Source organism: Mus musculus, chromosome 4, assembly GCF_000001635.26.
Source record: "Mus musculus strain C57BL/6J chromosome 4, GRCm38.p6 C57BL/6J".
Taxonomy (NCBI): domain Eukaryota; kingdom Metazoa; phylum Chordata; class Mammalia; order Rodentia; family Muridae; genus Mus; species Mus musculus.
Window position 1 is genome coordinate 129,173,818 of NC_000070.6, and position 21,871 is coordinate 129,195,688.

At 42.5% G+C, this 21,871-nt stretch overlaps 2 protein-coding genes across 21 annotated transcripts in view; one reads left to right on the forward strand and one right to left on the reverse strand.

Moving 5' to 3' along the window:
- S100pbp (S100P binding protein) overlaps nt 1-15,848 on the reverse strand; it is a 41,664-nt gene extending 25,816 nt beyond the window's left edge. The window contains exons 1-7 of one of the 18 annotated variants that reach the window (NM_001347203.2): nt 15,725-15,762; nt 9,784-9,900; nt 8,515-8,715; nt 8,150-8,283; nt 7,925-8,023; nt 6,372-6,454; nt 4,424-4,515 (exon numbers count right to left, since the gene is read on the reverse strand). In NM_001347203.2, coding sequence (NP_001334132.1) covers nt 4,424-4,515; nt 6,372-6,454; nt 7,925-8,023; nt 8,150-8,283; nt 8,515-8,713 — 607 coding nt within the window. In that variant the 5' untranslated portion in view covers nt 8,714-8,715; nt 9,784-9,900; nt 15,725-15,762. Of the gene's footprint in view, nt 1-4,423; nt 4,516-6,371; nt 6,455-7,924; nt 8,716-9,783; nt 9,901-14,985; nt 15,225-15,255; nt 15,660-15,706 lie in introns of those variants that run through there. The other 17 variants (NM_001361317.2, NM_001379594.1, NM_001379595.1 and 14 more) reach the window with 17 other exon arrangements.
- A 68-nt stretch (nt 15,849-15,916) lies between these two features.
- The window catches only part of Yars (tyrosyl-tRNA synthetase), a 29,507-nt gene continuing 23,552 nt past the window's right edge, over nt 15,917-21,871 (forward strand). For 2 of the 3 annotated variants that reach the window (NR_160965.1, NM_134151.5), the window contains exon 1: nt 16,086-16,255. Coding sequence is in view for 1 of the 3 variants with exons in the window: in NM_134151.5 (NP_598912.5) it covers nt 16,199-16,255 (57 nt within the window). In the remaining 2 variants the exon portion in view is untranslated. Of the gene's footprint in view, nt 16,256-21,871 lie in introns of all 3 variants that reach the window. The other variant, XR_376292.2, reaches the window with a different exon arrangement.

The window sequence follows — 21,871 nt, forward strand, 5'->3', positions numbered from 1 at the left end:
CAACCTGGTGTGTGTCTGTCTATCTGTCTCTGTCTCTCTGCCTCTGTCTCTCTTGTTGTCTGTGGATCAGAATGAAAAGCTCTCAGCTATTGCTCCAGTGCCATACCTATCTATAGCTTCACAACATGATGATCATGGATTAACCCTCTGAAACTATAAGCAACCCCTCTTAAATGTTTTCTTTTATAAGTTTCCTTGGTCTCTTCACAGCAATAAAAAGTAACTAAGACACTGGGGGGTGTAGCTCAGTTGGAAGAGCCTGGCAATCAGAAAGGAGTCACTGAAGTCTGTGCCTAGCTAGCACTTATAACTTGGCATGGTGTATACCTGTAATTCCAGCACTCAGAAGGCAAAGGCAGGTAGTTAAGAAATTCCTTCATCTTCTCACTTAGGAGGCAAAGGCAGGAGTATCTCTGTGAGTTCAAGGCCAGCATGTTCTACATGCCAAGTTCCATGCCAGCCAGTGATAGCCAGTGAGATGCTTGTATAAAAAAACAGTTCGGGCTCTGCCTCAGCTACATAGTGGTAAAGATGAGCCATATACAAATGAAACCCTATCTCAAAGAATCTCCCCAAAACTTAAGATTGTGCATATATACACTGTAACTACTGTACAGGAAAAGACACAAAAATTTAGTACTAGGCTAGGAAGATGGTTCACTGGGTAAAGTGCCTGCTGCACAAGCATAAAGACCTGAATGTGAATTCCTAACACCGACATGAAAAAACTGGACAGAACAGTAAATGTCTATAAGTCCAGCAGCAGTGAGAAGGCAGTAAGTGGATCCTAAGGGTTTGCTGGCTAGCCAGCCAGTCTAGCTAAAATGGCAGTGAGCTCAATGTTCAGTGTGAGATCCTAGAAAAATAAAGTGCAGATATTGGATTATTAATTCCAAGCCTGCACACACACACACACGGAGAGAGAGGGGGCTGATGAAATGGCTGAGTAAAAGCATCTAATCATTATTTATATAACAACTTACATTTTTACATATATTTAAACGTATACATATTACACACACACACACACACACACACACACACACACACACACACACACACACATCCATTTATCCCTTGGAACCTTCATAAAGGTAGAAGGAAAGAACTAACTCCACAAAGCTTTTAGTCACATGCCAGACACATGCATGTCATGGTATATACATCCACACAATAATAATAATTTTAAAGTAATGACAGTAAACAATACTAGATTACTGAAAGACAAAAATGCCAGAAATATAAGAAATCTTTAGAATAACTAGGCAAGAAATATTAATAGATGTCAAAAAGAATTTCCTGTAAGTCAATTTTTTAAAATCACATTATAGGGGGTCTGGAGAGATGGCTCAGCAGTTAAGGGCACCGACTGCTCTTCCAGAGGTCCTGAGTTCAAATCCCAGCAACCACATGGTGGCTCACAACCATCTATAATGAGATCTGATGCCCTCTTCTGGTGTGTCTGAAGACAGCTACAGTGTACTTACATATAATAAATAAACAAATCTTTAATTTAAAAAAATCTCATTATAGAATGTTTAAAATGTATGCAAAAGTAAAAAACAAACAAAACCATACTATATGCCTATGTATTCATCATTCAGTTTCATTTATCAACATTTTTGTCAAAGCTATTTCATTTTATTTTTTAAGATTTTTGTTTTATGTCATTTTTTGAGGCTTAAAACATATCACACAGCTGGGCAGTGGTAGTGCATGCCTTTAATCCCAGCACTTGGGAGGCAGAGGCAGGCAGATCTCTGAGTTTGAGGCCAGCCTGGTCTACAGAGTGAGTTCCAGGACAGCCAGGGCTACAGAGAAACTCTGTCTTAAAGGAAAAAAAAACAACAAAAAAAAATTATATTACACAATTTTACCTAAAAATTCTATAATGAGCCAGGCCCGGTGGCACATACCTTTAATCCCAGCACTTGGGAGACAGAAGCAGGAAGATTTCTAAGATTGAGGGCAGCCTGGTTACATAGCGTTTCCAGAACAACTAGGACTACAAAGAAGACCCTGTCTCTAAAAAAACCTTAGCAAAAATATTTCACTATGAAAAGAAAACACTTTCTTTTACTTTATGAGTGTCTACCTAAACATATGTATGTGGACTAAATGCAAGTCTAGTCCAGGCAGTGGCCAGAAGGGGAGATCAGATTCCCTGGAACTGGAATTTGTTTTGTTTTTCCACAAATTAGTTTGTAAATCGTCATTTGGGTTCTGGGAATCCCAGGCTCTATAAAAGCAGTAAGTGTTCTTACCCCCTAAGCCATAACCCCAGCCCCAAACTTTCTTGTCAATACTGGTATTTAATAAATTCTATTAGCTAAAATTGTATTAGCTTGAGCTGAACACTGTCCTATACATTATATGTGTATTTAAATATATAATTATGTTTCATACAAACTAAACTTCATTATTCTCACGTTGTAAACAAGTTTCCAGTGGCTCAAGGTCCCACCTAGTCACCAGTGGTGCCAGAATATAGCCCAGAAGTTGTACCAATGGGATGGCTCAGCAGGTAAAGGTACTTGCACGCCTAATGACCTGAGTTCAATAATTGTGACCCACATGGTGGAAGGAGAAAATTTATTCCTACAGGTTGTCCTCCACACATGCACTGTGGCTGCACATGCCTACGTACATGCAAACATGTGTACAAAGAAATTATAACAAAAAATAAGTTAGAAGTTAAGTCTAAACTTTATTTTTTTCAACCAATAAAGTCTATTGCTTTCCTATTGTATTTCTAGCTATTCCTTGAAAATAGATTATAAATTGTAGTAATTTTGGGAAAGGAATTGCTGAATAAGAAAGCAAATGGAAAAGATGGAAAAAAGAGAACAACTGTGCCTTGCTTTGCATGAGAAATTTTCTTTGAACACCTCAAATGAAAAAGAAAAATATAACTAGATACCAGCACACCTCCCAGGACATAAAAGAAGCCACCTCAGAGGGAGAAACAAAACATCCAGGCTTTTTTTTTTTTTTTTTTTAAATAAGCTTGAAGATGAACAATGAGCTTAAAGTCTGCCCTCTGAGCTGGGCAGCGGTGGTGCACGCCTTTAATCCCAGCACTCGGGAGGCAGAGGCAGGTGGATTTCTAAGTTCGAGGCCAGCCTGGTCTACAAAGTGAGTTCCAGGACAGCCAAGTCTACACAGAGAAACCCTGTTTCGAAAAACTAAAAATAAATAAGTAGTCCACCCTCCAATGATATGGGTGGGAAAACATGTTTACTTCCAGCAGACCTAATAGTTCAAACAAACAGACCTCCTCACAAGCAGGGGGCTAAGAAATGAACACCAGTGATATCTGATTGTTTAATAAAATCTCGAGCAAAAACTAAAGCAACTTATTTTTTTTTAATTTCAGATTGGTATTAGCATTCTAGACCTTTAAAGTTAGAAACTACTAACCCAGGGCTTTTCAAGAGAAAGGAGGCTTCAGTGCAGAACAACTTCCCCACACCCTTCCTTAGAACAGCCCCAAGTACCTACACTCAGGACCTGTTCTACGGACCTTCTAGGACATCTTTCTCAATTATCGCTACTCTTCTCACATACACACTGAAGAGTTCTTTCCTCATTAATCTAAGTGTTTCCTTAGAAAACTAATCGACATTTTAGTATAATGATCTTCTCTAGACCATGAATTCCCACTGCAGGCCAAGAACCACTGCTTATGTCTCCAGTTGCTAATTTTCAAACTTAACACTTCTAAAAGTACTCTACAAAGTTTGCTGAATAAGGACAGAAACTAAACTAAACAGAATACAGCATGCCCTCTATGGGAAGAAAATCTTTTATCAGTATAAAACCTCCCAACATTCCATGTCATTAATTCTGCTCTTTTCTCTTTAGAAATTTCCCATCAGCCACTGGTTCAAACTGAAGAAAACAGTATAATCTCCACTTCGGCTTGCAATAGCTTCTCTGAAGTACAGGAAGATACGTTTGAAGGATCTAGAACATAGTTTAGGCTTTCAAGAGCTTGTAGTGAGAAGCCAAGATGCAGGGTAAAGTTTGAAATGCTTGCTTTTTATATTTAAAAGCAAAAGGCAACAGGAAAAAAGCCACATTTTAAAAGACCGGAAACAGTGATTAGTAAGGAACTTCACTTCATCCACTTCTACTACATAACAGTCAAAACAACAACAACATCATCATCCCCAGCTCAGTTCACAACCCTCAACTACAGGGGAGAGAGTCACTAGCCCGAACCCTTTCTCTAATGTATGTTGTCCAAACCATTTTGCATAATTATCTGCTTAAAGAACCCTTCGAAATAAATCTTTGGATAAGGAAGTTTTCTTCTTCATCAGTTTAAGAAAATTCAAAACATCCCAGTTTAAGCTCATTATCATGGAAAGAAAATGCCTAAACCCATGTTTTATAAGCCATTCTTTGGTTGCCATGTTACCTTGGTTAGAGTCCCCTGGATCTTCTATATGAGCAATGACTTTGCTGAGATAAATGTCCTTCTGTTTTTCTAGCTCTGATTGTGAAAACATCCTTGAATAAAGCAAACCAGGAAAAACACCCATTAGAACCATGACTATAGTGCTTTGTAGAAAAGTCACATATTCAAAACAGGCAAAACATCCTACTTTCAGAGGCAAATTCTCTTTTAAGATCAGTGAGAGAAAAGATAATGTCAATTACAGTACAAAACTGAAATCAAGTATAGAGTTTAGAAGTAAAGGAAGAAAAAGAATAAAACCTCTACTAACAAAGAATAGCAGAAGGTAAAAATGAAGTCGCTCCTAAAGAGAGAAAACATTTGTTGAATAATTCAAGTTTAGCGAACTTGGTTGAGCCACACAGAAAAAGGTGATTAAGCTGAAAACTGGGGGGGGGGGGGGGGGGGGACGACCTCCCAGCTAAATCTAGCAATTTAGGACAGTCATGCATGACCTTGGCAAGAACAATTTCTTAGTCCTTGCTCATAATGATAGTTCTGTATGGAAAGTCAGTGGATGAAAATATTAACATTGTCATTTATTAGTGTTCCAAACAGCCTGATTTGTGGGTTTTGGTGTAATTTCACTCTAAGGAATTCAAAGTGAGGCTGGAGAGAGAGATCAGCAGTTAACAGTGCTGGTTGCTCTTCTACAGAACCATTACCACATAGCAGCTCACAACTGCAATTCCAGCCCCAGAGGACCTGACTCCCTCTTCTGGCTTCTGTGGACACATGGCACACAAATATAAATATAGGTAAAATACCCATACATGTAAAACAAAAATAAGGGCTGGTGAGATGGCTCAGTGGGTAAGAGCACCCGACTGCTCTTCTGAAGGTTCAGAGTTCAAATCCCAGCAACCACATGGTGGCTCACAACCATCCGTAAAGAGATCTGACTCGGGGGCTGGTGAGATGGCTCAGTGGGTAAGAGCACCCGACTGCTCTTCCGAAGGTCCGAAGTTCAAATCCCAGCAACCACATGGTGGCTCACAACCATCCGTAATGAGATCTGACTCCCTCTTCTGGAGTGTCTGAAGACAGCTACAGTGTACTTATATATAATAAAAATAAATAAATCTTAAACAAACAAACAAACAAACAAAAAAACTATCTTTAAAAAAAAAAAAAAAAGAGATCTGACTCCCTCTTCTGGAGTGTCTGAAGACAGCTACAATGTACTTACATATAATAAATAAATTAAAAAAAAAATAAATAAAAAATAAAACTATCAAAAAAAGGAAAAAATTGACAAAGCTTTCCTCAATTATGTAGAAAAAGAAATAAAACAGAACCCACAAAACTAAAATTTAGTTAATAACCTTGTCATTTTTTAAAAATGTTTAAGTAAAAATATACCTTAAGTGTATAATAGAAGTCTTTTTTTTAACTTTATTGTAATTAAATCAATCTGATTCAACATATAAAGTAGCTTTTCTAGTACACGCTACTAAAATGCCCATGTATAGATACTGCCATCTCCTGGCAACAAGAAAGTAAACTAAAAAGATGGCCTCAAACTGCAACCCTAACTAGTATTTGTCCCCAGTAGTACAAGAAGAGAGAAAACTAAATAATTATCTAAACAATTTTAGACTTTTCTTTGTTAAAATTCTTACTTCCTATCAAGTATGTGATCAGGCCTCCTCATACATGGAAGTTTTGTGTTTATACAGTATTTTACTTGTATGTCTTTCAAATAACCTTTTGAGGCTGTAGAGAAGGCACTGTTATCTTCATTTTTCCTGACACCAGAACTCAAGGGAGAGAATGATTTGCTTGAGATAACACAAACAGGTCAACTCAGACTTTCAAGTTTGCTTAGTCCTCCTGCAGGATTTCATACCCTACCCCAACATAGTACAGGGAAGGAAGGGAAGGACCAGACGGCTCCACAGGACATTACCTGGTTCTAGTTTGTAGAACAGGAATGACTTTGCCTAGTCTTCTCTCACCTTTCGCCTCCCCAGAATCCTTGTCAAAGGCATGCTGATTTGTTGTTGTTGTTGTTGTGATTGTTGTTGTTGTTTTCCAGAGCAGAAGGCAGGAATAGGACAGAGAATTACTAGTTATATTTTTATAATTTACAGCTGTTATCATTCAACTATTAAAGCTCTCTATGAGAATATAAAATTTTGGGGGGTGGGGGGAGTTGAGACAGGGTTTCTGTGTATAGCCTTGTCTATCCTAGAACTCGCTCTGTAGACCAGGCTGGCCTCAAATGCAAAGAGATCCCCCTGCCTCTACCTTCCAAATACTGGGACTAGAAGGATGCGCCACACTGCCTAGGGAAAATATTCCTTTTTAATAAATGATTATCTTTAAATACTATGTATAACGCACTATAGTAGCATTTAAAATAACAATTATAATCTTTAAACAAGGAAAAAATTTTTCTGAAGATGAGATTATTTTATACAATATTCATTTAGGAGATTGAGAATCAAAGTCAGAAGCTAAATAGAGTCTAGAGATACAGCTCACTCCCCTAATGTGTGTGAGGCCCTGGTTTGGATCTCTAGCATTTAAAAGAAACCAATTTAATAGAAAAATTTAAAAGCCTGAGCTAGATATGGTGAGTCGTGTTTGTAATCCCCGCACTTAGGAAGCAGAGGCATGACTGCTGAAAGATCTAGGCCAGTCAGACTTACAGACTGAATTCCAGGCCAGCCATGGACCAGACACTATTTTTATACACATATTTCATTAATTCTTGCTGTAACATACAGTAACATTTACTCAATTTATAGTAAAGATTATCAGGTGGATGGGTACAGCTTAGCAGTACAGTATATGATTAGCATGTACAATACACTAGGCTTAATCCTTATTATCAAAAAAAGAAAGAAGTTTGCTGGGTGTGGTGGTGACACTTTAATACCAGCACTCAGGAGGCAGAGGTAAGTTTCTCTGAGTTTGAGGCCAGCCTGGTCTACAGAGTGAGTTCCAGGACAGCAGGGACTAAACAGAAAAACTCTATCTAGGAAAGAAAGAAAAAAAAAAACAAACCACAAATCAAAAGATAAAAGAAAAAGAAGTTTGAAGAAGCATCAAAGGTTGAAAAACGAAAGTAATGGTGTCAATCAGGATTCAAACCCTAATTCATTTGAACACAAATTCTGCTAACCGCAAACAAAATTATCATTGTGGAATATATGATGGCCACAGGGGGTTTTTATATGTTTACTTTTTAAAAGAGATTTATTTATTTATTTTATGTATATGAGTACACTGTAGCTGTGTTTAGACACACTGGATCCCATTACAGATGGTTGTAAGCCGCCATGGGGTTGCTGGGAATTGAATTCAGGACCTCTGGAAGAGCAGTCAGTGCTCTTAACCACTGAGCCATCTCTCCAACCAGTTTTATGCATTTTATATATGGAAGTTAAGTACATAGGAATTCTTTCTGAATGAAAATAACTTCCTTTCTACTATGTCTTGAAAAAATGTACTTACTCTGTTTGATGAACTGGACACAACTGGAATTCTCACTTCACAACCTGATTTATGTGAGCCACTGTTTTTCCTGTTGGGGACCTCTGAATGGTTGGAGATCTGAGAGAACACAGGGGTAGGTTTCTTACTTTCAGGTATATTTTTATCAGAGGCAGTTTGTTCGATGTTATTGTTTGAAGGAGAAGAAAGCAGGGGCCCATCCCAAGCAGAGGTATTGGGACTGACCCCTTCAGGCTCAGTGCAACGTTTACTCTCATTAGGTTGAGGGTCATCTTCTCTCGTCTGTTCCCGAAGGGAGGCAGGATTTTCCGTTTCTTTGGAGGAATCGATCTTGTCTTTATCAAGCACAGGATCACAAACTGTTGGATTAAATGGTGCGACAACAGTTACTTTTATAAGATTCTTTTCAAGTACAAAGTGTCTGTTTAATGATTTACTAGGAGTAGGTCCATGACCAACTGATGTACTTAGTTGAGGTAGTTTTAGGAAGCCAGGGGTTTCAGCTGCTGGTCCCAAGCTGTACAAAGAATTTTCTTGAGGAATATCAGGTAGAATTTGACTCTTTCTTGGTCTATACTCATTATGCCCACCATCATCGTCCTTCAAGAGCATCTCAATCTCTTCCTCTGTGAAACTGAAATGGCCATCATCTTCTTCTCCATCAGAAAACTCCAACAAGGAGTCATCCAACTCATCTTCATCCAAGGAACCCCAAGGAAATGAGGCATTGCTTTTAGGCAGAAAAGAGGCACCAGAAGACTGTTCAGAGGGCAAGAGTGAACACGTCATATCTGGAAAAATATGAGGAAGTTTGTGCTGAAGAACAAGAAATATCTTAAACCAACTCCAATCTACTATGTGTATACAGGAGGCATCCTAGGATCTCAAATGCTGTTGCTTGCACAGTCACTTGTAACTTGAGAAATAATTAAGATATTTAATCTTACTAGCATTATGAAAATAAATGTTTAAATAAGATATTTCTGATTTGGGTTGGTGAGGCTGTAGAGACAAGCACTTACTCCCAGTAAAGCATAAGTTCAAGTGATTTTGTGGAGAGTAACTTGGCAACATCATCTGATTTACTAATCCTCACTTCTGCAAGTTTATCAGACTGAATTACCTACCTCAAATGCACACAGAAACACAGGGATGTTTAAATCAGTATTATTCGAAACAGTTAAATATTAGAGGCAACCTAAATGTCCACCTCTAAGAGAAATGTTCAATAAAATCATGTTCATGTCAAAAACATTTTTCAACTACTTAAAAGTACATTAAAGTAGATTTATATGTACTACCACAGAGTGTCTATAATAGTCAAGCAGAATATATGTTTTGTGAAATGTTTTAGAAATGATGCTTCGCTCTCCAGTTCTCACGACTGCACCTGGAGCCTCATGCATGCTATGCAAGCCCTCTCACATCCCCAGGCTACTTCTTACTTTTTAATTTTAGATAGAGTTTTACTCAGATGCCCAGACTAGATCTAACTTGCTCTGTAGCACAACCAGGCCTTGAATTTGCAATCCTCCTGCCTCAGTCTCCACAGAAGCTGGGATTCCAGGCTTGTGAACCAACTGAAACATACATACACTCATACACTCATACATACATACATACATACACACACACACACACACACACACACACACACACATACATTTTTTAAATGAAAATAAAATTTAAAAAAAATCATGAGAGGAAAGTAGATAGATAAATGTTGTTGAGTATAGGTGGTACATGCCTTTAATCCCAGCACTCAGGAGGTAAAAGCAAGAGAATGTTACAGGTAAGCCAAAGCTATACAGTGAGACCCCATTTCAAAAAACAAAAATTATAAAAGATGTCTTGCATACTGTGTGGAGCTGCTGGAGCAATCTCTGCCTTTGCCACGAGACCAAATGGAAAAAGGTTTCAACTCCCGCTGGCTGTTCCTTCCAGGAGACTTGTCAAAGTGATTGACTCCCACCTTCCTGCAGGCACAAGGAAAATTAAAGGATCTTCTCATCACTCTCAACCCCGGTAATTACAAAGTCAACTGCATTATGCTTCAAGGTGTTCCATCTATTAATTTTGATCTTGATTTTTTAAAAATACCAGCAAGTTGGATTATTTTCAGTGAAGAACACCAAAGAAAAATCTTTAGAGGAAAAAATTATGCAACTAAGAACTGGCTTAGTTCCTCCAACAACCGGCACTTTCTTATGACTGCTGTTGGGTAAATAAGGACTAGGAGTCCTAAGACCTAAGATCTGGCTCTGTCACTAACTAGTACTAACCATTTAAGCCACTTAGCCATTTGGACTTGTTCCTTGTAAAATAGAAAAGGGTTGGAGGAGGAGACCATGTCAAAGATTTTAACCAAACTAAAAATGATAACCACTCCAAAAACCAATCAAGCCGCTTCCTCATTTTCATTATATATAAAATACAAAGAAAAAGTCAGCAGAGATATAAATACAAAAATTGTTGCTTATTATCAATTGTAGAGTCAAGTGTCAACATCATTCAACTCTTTTTCTACATGAATGTTTACTTGTATAATTAAAACTTAGTGTGGTGGTTAGGGATGTGGCTGAGTAGTGTTTGCTTAGCATACATAGTGGGCTGGGATTATTGGCACACACCACTATATCTACTTTATGTGTTACTGGGGATCACCCAGTGAAGCGCTTTGCTAATGCTAGGCAAGTGCTTGTTTTTTGAGGTAGAGTCTCATACAGTTCAGGCTGGCATCCAAATCCCGATGTAGTGGAATGGAACTCCTGTTCCTCCTCCACCTCCCAAGTGCTAGGATTACAGGAATGTACCTCTTCACTTGGCTTCTTTTATAGCCTGTTTCTTTGTTTTTTTTGAGACAAGGTTTCTCTGTGTATCCCTGGCTGTCCTGGAACTTGATCTGTAGATCAGGCTGGCTTGGAACTCAGAGATCTTCCTGCCTGTCTCTGCCTCCTAAATGCTGGGATTAAACACGTGAGCCAACAGCTTCCGCCCAGCCCTTTTTGGCTTTTCGAGACAGGGTTTCTTTGTGTAGCCCTGACTATCCTGGACTTGATTTGTAGACCTGGCCTGGAACTCAGAGACCCACCTGCCTCTGCTGTTTAAAGCTTCTTTAACTAAAATCCCCTTTACTTTACCAGCCCCCATACCACACCTTATTCTGAGTTCTAGGTCAGCTGATCTGCAGAATGAGCCAGACAAAGCTATACAGTCTCAAAACATACCCTGTATCGTTTTGTTTTTGTTGTTGTTGTTTTTTGACAGCAGTAACTTCTAGGCCTTCTAAATTTAGTATGCTTGCTAATATACTATGGAGTATATAAATACTAAAGATAAGTTTTTATTACTTGAAAAAATAATTTAACCTACCCTAAAATGCCCCAGAAGCTGCCCTAGGTCTCACAGATGTCATCCATCATCCAGAGACACACAATGAGCTCCTCTCATAATGTCCCAAGTGGCAAAAGCATCAAAAACAATATCACGTTCATATACACAAAGAGACAAAGACATTTTAACTCATACAACCCATTCTCTTTGCAACTTTAGTTCCTGAATTTCAAGATAATTTTTTCAAAAATTCTTTTTAATTGAAACAAGCCTGGCACAGCAGTATTCAGCACTCAGTAGCACTCAGGAGGCAAAGTCATGTGACTCTCTGAGAGTTCCAGGACAGCCTGGTCTACACAGAGAGTTCCAGGACAGCCTGGTCTACACAGAGAGTTCCAGGACAGCCAGGGCTATAGAGAGAAACCTTGTCTCAAACAAACAAACAAACAAAAAGCTTGTAAGTAACATAACTTAACTCCCATGGCCACCACTTAGCCCTCTCCCCCACCAACCCCACTGCTAATCTCTTATTCCAGCCTTCTCTCCTTTAATAAATTATTTTGAAATAAATCTCAGGTATCACACCGTTTTAATTATAAAATTCCTTATCCTAAAATATCCTGCTCAGGGGCTGGAGAAGTGGCGTAATGGTTAAAAGCACTGGCTGCTCTTCTGGGGGCCTAGGCACCATTCCCAGTACCCACATGGTGGTTCAATCTACTGTAACATGTTCAGACATACAAGCAGGCAAAACATCTACACACATAAAAAAGGAAAATAAATAATTTAAACTCCTGCTCAATTTTCCAATTATCTTGTCATATTTTTCAGGCTTGAGGAAAACAAACAAGCCATCACTTAAATAAGGCCCATAAAATGCAACAGGCTGATATATCTTCTAAAGATTTCCTACCTTTTCCCTACTGTAATTATCTGTTAAAAAAAAAGTTTCTATGATATATAGAAATCACAAAATTATAAAAAATATTTAAAAAATAAAAAACACCAAATTCAGGATAGCAATAACTTCTGGTAGTGGCAAGGAGAAATGAATAGCTTCGGTCTATCTGTAATGTTTTGGTATTGTAATGAGTCAAGGTCTCATGTAGCCCAGGCTATCCTGAAATTTGCTATATAGCCAAGGATGTCCTGACTCTCCCTCCTTGTTAGCCTCACAAGTCCTAGAACTACAGGTAGTATACCTGGATTTTTTTTTTAAATCAGTAGAGGTAGACTATAAACCTGGAAAGTAAGTATAATGGTAATTATTATTATTATGCTACCTTGCTTAATTTTCTGTTTGAAATATCTAATAAAACAACACTCTTAGAAAATGGCTAGCTGTCTCAGTGAGGAAAGGACCACAAGCCTGGACATCTGAATTTACTCTCTAGTACCCATATAAAGATAGAAAGAGCCGGGCATGGTGGTACACGCCTTTAGTCCCAGCACTTGGGAGGCAGAGGTAGGCGGATATCTGAGTTCAAGGCCAGCCTGGTCTACAAAGAGAGTTCCAGGACAGTTAGGGCTATGCAGAGAAACCCTGTCTCAAAAAACCAAAAAGAAAAACAAAAAAAAGATAGAAGGAAAGAATTGACTCATCTCAGACCTCCACTTCCACACGATACACATGCACAAAAGCTTGCACACCATACACACAGATACACAAATTGTTTTAAAAAAAAAAAAAAAGTTTGGATTTTGAGTAGTCTCACTATGTCTCCCTGATTGGCTTGGTACTCACTATGTAGACCAGGCTGGCCTAGGTGGATGTGATGACATACACATTTAATCCTATCAGTCAACTGGCAGAGACAGGTGGATCTCTGTGAGTTCAATGCCTGCCTGGCCTACACTGTCAGTTCCCGGCCAGTCTGGGCAACACAGTGAGACCCTGTCTCAAAAAGCAAACCACAACAAAAATGAAGTTATAAAGCCAGTGAGAAAGATGTACCAAACACACCTATAAAGTAGGTGTAATGAAAATTCTCCACCTATAAAACAGGAAACCTCACAGTCCATTAGTCTCATGAGGTTATTATAAATACTAAGAAAGACATGAACATAAGGCACTTAGTCCACCAGCTATGGTTATTTCATCCCACCACCTACATCCATCTCACCGGAAGAGCCTTAAGCACAAGAATGATAGGAAAAAAGGCTAAACTGGCAAGAATCTTCCCCAGACTCGATTTAGGAATTATTTAGTATGATCTACTTAGTGAAGCACTTAACCATATTGTCAGTAAACTAATTTAGGACTAGACTGGATGGGTAACTGAAATATCAGGTAAATTCTTTAAATTAATGGCCCATGAAGTAGCTTGTATTAGAGGCACTGGGCTAAAATTCAATGACCTCGGCAATTCATTTAAGTCTCTGAACTTCAATATAAATGAGAACACTCATCTGAAAAAGGCAGACACACTGGCGCTCACTTGTCTGTATTTCCAGAATGTTGGTGGGGGAGGCAAGAGGATGAGGCGTTCAAGGCTACCTGAGGCTTCATCTCAAGTTCCAAACCATAGGGGCTACACAGGACAAAGGTGGGAGGGAAAAGGAGGGGTTTGACATAAAGTCAACTTGAATTTTCAAGGGAGGGAAGCCTTCAATATGGCAAGGCATGGAGACATTTGCCTTTCATCCCAGCACCTAGAGGAGACAGAGTTGGGTGCATCTCAGCATTCTAGGCCAGCCTGGTCTACACTGCAAGTTCCTGGCTAGTGGTACACAGTAAGACCCTGTCTCAAAAAAAAAAAAAAAATCATAATCCACAGAATAATATTATGTTAATAATAAACATCGTGAACCTCTTAAGTGTCACAATCCCCCCTCTCGAATGCTACATCACCTGCCATTCTTGGCACTTGCCTGGTAAATCTTTCAAACATGGACGCTTATTTTTCAGGGAGGAATATTTTCCTATTTCTAAATTCTCTTAATTCTGCTCCACATCTCTGTGTGACCCTATTCTGTCCTTCTACTTCCCTCACCTGTCCACCCCCGTCTTCACACTTTAGTGTACCACCCCCTCTCTGTTCTCTAACCTCCTGGTTGCAACCTCAGAAACTGGTTCCCCCATCTATTTTTATCTTACCTCAAAAAACCTATTGCCTATTGGCTTCGTGCACAAAGCCTCATTCTATTCAGGACAGTAAAACGCCAATGCCAAATGTATACTACACATCCTACCTAGTTCAGGACTCTAAAACCAAAACCACTACCCAACTGGGTCTGATATGCAGGACCAAAAGCAAGGATTTTGCAAAAGGGGGTGGAGGGGTACTCCTCATTGGCCTTTGATTTCCAACCTCTCCTAAACAAAATACACTACCCGTGAAGCAGACAGCATCCACCAAAAAAGGGTGTATCATCAAAATGAGCCCCTCCCAAAATTTTTTTTTTTAACAAAGGGAACTGACTATCTGAAAGAATTTGCAACTCCCTCTGGGCTAACTGCAAACAAGGTAAAATGGAAAGATAACCGGTCTGGAAATCTCTGCTTTAGGTAACAATTCCCCCAGACTAGGGAGCCAAGAATTCCCACACAGGCCCAGGCAGCAGATTTTTCTAAACTGAAGCAACAGGTTTCTTTTACAAGAATAGTCTATTAAAGCCTGGGGCTCTTAACAACCACGGGGGGGTGGGGGGGGGAGGACAAAAAACAAAAAATGAGGGCAGCCGGTGAACTCCGTCCTCATTTGGTGGCCCTCTGAAGAAGGGCTCACCTTAGGTGTCTGCAGCATTCCCTGCGGCCCTGGATGAAACCCAGCAACGGTGGCCCAGGGATACCTTGCGAGGATGCCCGCGGGCCTCCCCGTCGGGAACACTACCCGCCCGCCCGCCGCGCCCAGGGCCTCTGCACTTCCCTCCTCCTCCCACTCGGGAGAGCGAGTCCTCGCCTCCCCGCGGATAGCGGGAGGAGCGCGTGTTCCCTCCGCGCCCCTCCCCCCAGGGGCGACCCAGGTCCCCCCGCGGGCTCCGCCAGGGCACCCGACCTCAGGGGACAGACGCTGACTGCCACATCTCGGCAGGCTGCGGCCCGCGGTCGCCCGGAGTGGGTCGCCCTCTCCCGCCACGACGCCCCGCGGGAAGCCCGCCATCCCCGCTCTCCCTAGCAACAGCCTCCCGCGGGGAAGGCAGGCACCGGGAGAGGAAGACCCCCCCCCCCGCCCCCACTGGCAGGGCCGGCGGCCCGAGGACCTGACAGCTCCCTTTTCCTCAGCGGGATGAGGGGCGTCACTCGCCCACGGATGTGGAGGTGGGGGGCAGGGACAACCTCCCCGCCCGCCATCACCTCTGGCGCGAGAAGCAGCCCTTCCCTCAGCGAGACGAGCTTCCCTACTCCTCACGGGGGCAAGACGAAGAACGCGGCCCTGTGGAGAAGCAACAGGCGGCCCGCCCCCTCCCCCCCGACCCCTCGCCTAGACGACGGGCGCCGACCCTTACGTCCCGCCCGCTCTTCACCTCCGGAAGCCGGGCCAAAAGCCTGGGCGAGCGGCAGCACCTCACTCCGCCCCCTGCGCCATTTTATCGCCCCCTTCACGACCTCCCCCACCCCGAGGCAGCGGGGCCAACACCAGGGGGAGGGCAAGCAAGCAGTGATTGGCAGGAAACCGCCCCGCCCCTGAGAGGGTGCGTCATGGGCGGCCTTCCTAACCCCGCCCCCCAGCTCCACCTACACTGTTTTGGTTTTTTTTTTTTTGGATGGTTCCGCCCCTTCCTGTTTCATCGATTCTTTCGACTCTCTGCTGCTCCTGACTCGGGGATGCTCGGGGAGAGGAGGGGACAGACAGAATCTAGGCCTAGCAAGCGGAGCGACGAGCTCAGCTGATGCAACCCGACGGGACTAGCGTGACAGTTCCCGGCACGCGGAGACGACGGCGAACGAGGAAAGGGCGCGGGTGCCGGCTGAGCGCGGGAAACAGAGACAGCGGAGCCATGGGTGATGCTCCAAGCCCTGAGGAGAAGCTGCATCTTATCACCCGGAACCTGCAGGTCAGGCCTTGGTGGGGGGTTGGGATGCGCCGTTGGGTACCGAGAATTTGAAGTCCCATGATTCCCGATGCCAATCCCTAAACGAGTGGGGCCGCGGTCTCCGCGCCTGGGCGGCTCTACGGCCCTCTCTGCTAGTTGATCAGTCAAGCAGCCATTCTCAGGGTGCAAGAGAAACTCCAGTGGGCTCACCCTTTGTGTGCACGTAGCTTGTGCTCCAGCCATTCCTGGGGCTGGGAACCTCATTCCACCCATCCTATTCCATGCCGGGAGCACTGCTAGGCTCTAGGGAGTCAGGGCCATGTCTTTCCAGGACTCTGGCGGAGAGAACCGGAAATTTAAAAGGACCTATAACCCAAATAAAACACGTACTGAAAGTTCCTATGACTGAAGTTCTGAAAAGAAATAAGGGGCGAGCTGGCCGAAGAGATGGCTCTGAAATGGAAAGAAAGTACTGCTCTTACAGAAGACCCGTTTTCAGTTCCCAGCACCCATGTCAGGTTATTCGGTACGGCCTGTATCAGGGGATCTGACGTCCTCTTCTGGCGTGTGTGTGTGTGTGTGTGTGTGTGTGTGTGTTGTGTACACGCGGGCGCTGAGAACTGCATTTCAGACAGGGAAGACCCAAGGGGAAGCAAGAATATTGTAGAACAGGGAGAAGGCTAGGCTCAGCTCCGTGGTAAAGCATGAGTAAGGCCCTGGACTCAGCCTTCAGTGCCCTCACACACCCTTTGTCCAAGGACACTGATTTAAATGGAATAAAGCAAGCACAGTACTGCTCGGCCACCACAACTCCCTGCCAACAGAACCGTTTCCATCCCTGCCTGCCCGTGCCTCTGATGTTCCTCCACAGAACCTATTGCTGTCCTTTGACATGTTCTCTAAGGAGAGACAGGTAGGAGCCAAGTCATGAGGGGCTTGTAAACTTTGTTTTACAAGCCAGATAAAGACTGGACTAGAATTACGCTAAGGGCGGTTGCACCACCAAGCTATTTTTTTTTTTAAATTTACCTATCCTGGGTGTGGTGGTACATGCTACCTGTAATCTTAATACCTGAGAGTCAGAGACAGGGGGGTGGCTGCAATTTGGAGGCCAGCCTTGTTTACATAATGAGTTCCTGGCTAGGTAGAGCTCTATACAGAGACCCTGTCACTAAGAACATTCATTCACCTCTTCGAAGGGTACATTTTAGTCAGTTCTTGTATACCCACAAGGTTAAAGTTCTAGAATATTTTTATTCCCAACTCCCCCGACCCCTAGAAAAATGTGAACCAACCTGAGCACACGCTGTAATCCCAGCATGTAGGAAGTGGAAGCAAGAAGATCCAGAATTTAAGGACACTTTCGGTGACATAGCTGAAGTTAAGGTCATCATGGGCTTCATAAGACCCTCAGTGGAAAAAACAGAAAGAAAAAGAGAAAAAGAAAACCTTGTACCATTAGCTATATTAAGAGTTAACTCATCCTTGTCCCCCAAGTACTGATCTGCTTTCTGTCCCTAAGTGTATACCACTCCTGGGTGGGTCTGATGCCTAGAGTCAGATAAGGTGTGCCCATTGGTGTCCTTTCACAGGATGGTGTTACACAAGGTAGTGTGTGATTTCGTTTCTCTCAGAATTTCATTCCTCATATTTCTTTCTCACTCCCTCCACTCCTTGCCCCCCGCCCCCATCACCCTTCTCTCCTTTTCCCTGCGCTCCCCTCACTTCCAGGCCCCATCCCTTCCCAACATATCCTTTCCTACCCTCTTCCTTCTCCCTCCCACCTTCTCCTCCCCCCCAGGCTTGCTGTGTCTCTTCATCCCACTGGCCTACTCTGACCTTTGGTCTCTTCCAGGAAACCGCTTCCCTTATAGGAAAGGGCTCTGGTGTGTGGGAAAGAATTAGAGGGAAGCAGACACCGGGTGAATAAGGGCACCCTGGAGGCAGAGAGGGAGAGTAAGTGGTGCCCAGACACAGAGACGGGAACATGGACACTGAGACACATGTCTCTGCCCTTTATTGTATTTTGTAAACCTTTTTTAAAAAAAAAAGAAAAACAGGGGCTAAAGCGATGGCGTTACACAAGGCGGCTAAGAGCACTTGGTGTTCTTGCATAGGACCCAAGTTCAATGTCTTTTTCTCTTTTTCTTTTTTTAAGAATTATTTATTTAATGTATATGAGTACACTAGTTATCTTCAGACACACCAGAAAGGGGCATTGGATCCTATTACAGATGGCTGTGAGCCACCATGTGGTTGCTGGGAATTGAAGTCAGGACCTCTGGAAGAGCAGTCAGTGCTCCTAACTGCTGAACCATCTCTCCATCCCACCCCCTACCCCAAGTTCAATCTTTAACACCCAGATTAGGTGTCTTACAGCCACCTAAAGGGATGTAATGCCTCTGGCTTCTGCAGGCACCTGCACTTATACACACATACTCTTACACAGATACACTTAAGTCTTTAAAAAGAAAAGAAAATGGCACCTATTACCAGGTACCAAGGCTCAGGTCAGATATCTGGGAGCTAGAAGCCTCTTGTCTCCTCTCTCTTAAGCCTGTACCTCAGGCTAGAGCAGTTGGCTCTGGTCTACCTTTAAAATAGATTTACATACAAATCTGCAGTCCGCTTTTCTTGTTCCTTTTTGAGACTAATTAATATTCCATTGTATGAAGATGTAGATATAAAGGTATTTATTCACCCATCAACTGACTGGAGTTATTCTGCTCTTTTTTCTTTTTGTTGTTTTTTTTTTTTTTAATTATCTTTTGTTTTTTTGTGACAGCTTGCACCAATGGTTGAATTAAGGAATTAAAAGAAAGATATTCCTTCTTAGAGTAATTTAAACCAAGAAAGAAGGCAAAATTTGAATTCTCTACTTCTCTCCCTGTGTCTTCTGTCTGTCTGTGGCCTGTCTATTATCTTTCTGGTGTGCATCTGATGTCTTCCTGTTACCTGTCCCTGTTACTCTCTGTTTACTGGACAGCACAGAACTATGGCATAGGAAGGGAATGAAGAACACTTTACTAGAAAGATGAGTGCTCAAAGCCTCCCACAGTAGTTATTTATCAACCGTGTTGCCTGCAACGTTTATGGGGGTTTGTGGCTTTCTACTTATTCGCTGCCTTCAGCAAGTGACTAACACACATGTGCACATACACACACACACACACACGCACACACACACACACACACACACACTGTTCTGGGTCAGGGGCATGGAAGAGTAAAGCTTGGGCCGTGAGTGAAAGCTGACTGTGTGGGGAATTCAGAGTAGGTAAGGTTGGTTACATTGTTCTCTTAAAGACAGGTTAAACTTACACAGGCTGGGTAGGGCAGACAGTAGGGCAGCAGAGTGGGTACACAGTGATCTCAAGGCACTCCACTGCTAGGTCTAGAAAAGGGTCTGTCTGTTTGAGAGCAGGTGGTATTTTCAGAAGTGGTTATTACTACATGGCCTCTTTACATAGTTTCAGACACCTGGGTTTGCTTGAAACTTTTGTTTGGGGACACAATATACTGCTCTTGCATAGGACTCTGAGTTAGTTTCCAGCACCCACATCAGGTGGCTTACAACTCCCTGTAACTTCAGCACCAAGGGGCTGACTCTGGGCTTCAAAGACACTTGGACACACCAATATACATACATACATACATACATACATACATACATACATACATGTATATAATTTAAAGAAATAAATCATTAAAAATTGAAGCTAATGCCCACTTACTATTCCTAAAATACTAAGTAGGAGTGGTTACATTAGTAGTTATACTAAAGTCTTTCTTTTTTTCTTAACTTCTGGTATTTGAGATAGTTTCTTATATAATCCAGGATGGCCTCCAGAAATTACAGGTGTATGCCTTGCCACCACACCTGGTTATATGTGGTGCTGAGACTCAAACGCAGGCTTTCTCCAGGTTAGGCAAGCAATCTACCACCTGAGCCACATCTCCAACCATGTTTAAAACGTACAAAAGCCGTACAGTGATGTATACCTGTAATGCTTTCAAGCAACAGAAGGGAATAATTTGGGCAGAATGTGGGATCAGCTGATATATGATATAGCTGTATTGATAAGGGCTTGCCCAGTGTGACAAGAAGGGCTGATAGGCTATGAGACACTGAGCAGTTAGAATGGCCACATGAGATTTGCCTTTCTTAGCTCTGGCTAGCCAGCACCAATTGTCCCAGTAGACCCGTTTATTCTGGACTCCAAAGCCAGAGCCACATGGCTGAAGCTGCTGCCATGTTCTGCCGCTTGCTGGACTTGGAACATGCATGACCACTCCTTATTCTATCACCAGCTTTCTGTTTTCTAACTCACTCACTGCCTGAGCTTGGCTGTCCTGGAACTTGCTCTGTAGATTGACCTTGAACCCAGAGATCTGCATGGCTCTTTCTCCTAATGCTGGGACTAAGGGAGTGGTTGGTTACATTGTTCTCTTAAAGACAGGTTAAATTTACACAGGCTGGGTGCACAGTAGGGCAGCAGAGTGGGTACACAGTGATCTCAAGGCACTCCACTGCTAGGTCCATACTCATCAGGACTGGATTTAAGCTTTTCTTCACCTAGAATTTGCTCTGTCCCAAACTGGCATTGAACTCAGAGATCTGCTTGGCTTTGTTTTCTGGGATTAAAGGTGTGTAGCACCATGCCTGGACCTAAATTTAGCTGGGTGGGATCTTACCCCAAGGTCACTAGTCCCTTAATTCAATTTAATAACCTTGAACACGGGATTCAGCTCCATTTCACTGCCTGGTGCCCCTTTAATGGTCAAACCGTATATTTTATATTTTTCCTTTCTCCGCTTGCTATGCTTATTATTCCAATCCCTCGTCATGAGACTTAAGCAGGGAAGCAGTCTATGATAAGCATTGCTGAGACTTCCTTTGTCGACTCAATTAATCCAAGTCTCTTCACCTTAGCCTCAGGCAGACTGCAGACCAGGGCTATGTTCTTCATCAGAATACTGCAAAAACAGTCTCTAGGCCACATACTGAAGTTCTTCTCCACTGAAACCTCTTGGGCCAGGTCTGCACAGTTCAAATCACTCACAGCAACAAAGTCTTCAACATTCCTACTAGGATGGCTCATTAAGCCCCACTTAAAACATTCCATGGCTTTCCAAATCAAAAGTCCCAAAATCCACATTCTTCCAAACAAAAACATGGTCAGACCTATCACAGCAATACCCAGTCCCTGATACCAACTTCTGTCTTAGTTGGGTTTTACTGCTGTGAGCAGACTCCATGTCCAAGGCAACTCTTATAACGATAACATTAAACTGGGGCTGGCTTATAGGCTCAAACCATAACAGTACTTAAGGAGCAAGCTTGACCTGAGTCCTTCAACTGTGGCAGACTAGGAGACTGGGACTGTTGGAAGTTCTAGAAGGTCCTTTAGAGCTTCAGCCATCAGCTAGGGCTGACAGGCAAGCATGTATGATCTCAGCAATGATGCCAGAAACTCCATGGTCCCTGGAGCCATAGTCACCTGATGGCCAGTCTCAAAGTCACCTTGTCTTTGTCGACCAGTGCAGTGGGCAGTGGGTGTCTAGGGTACATAGCAATGCAATCCTGGGGTCTACAGTCTAGTTTCAGTTATTTTTTTAGAGAGAGTGTGTGTGAGT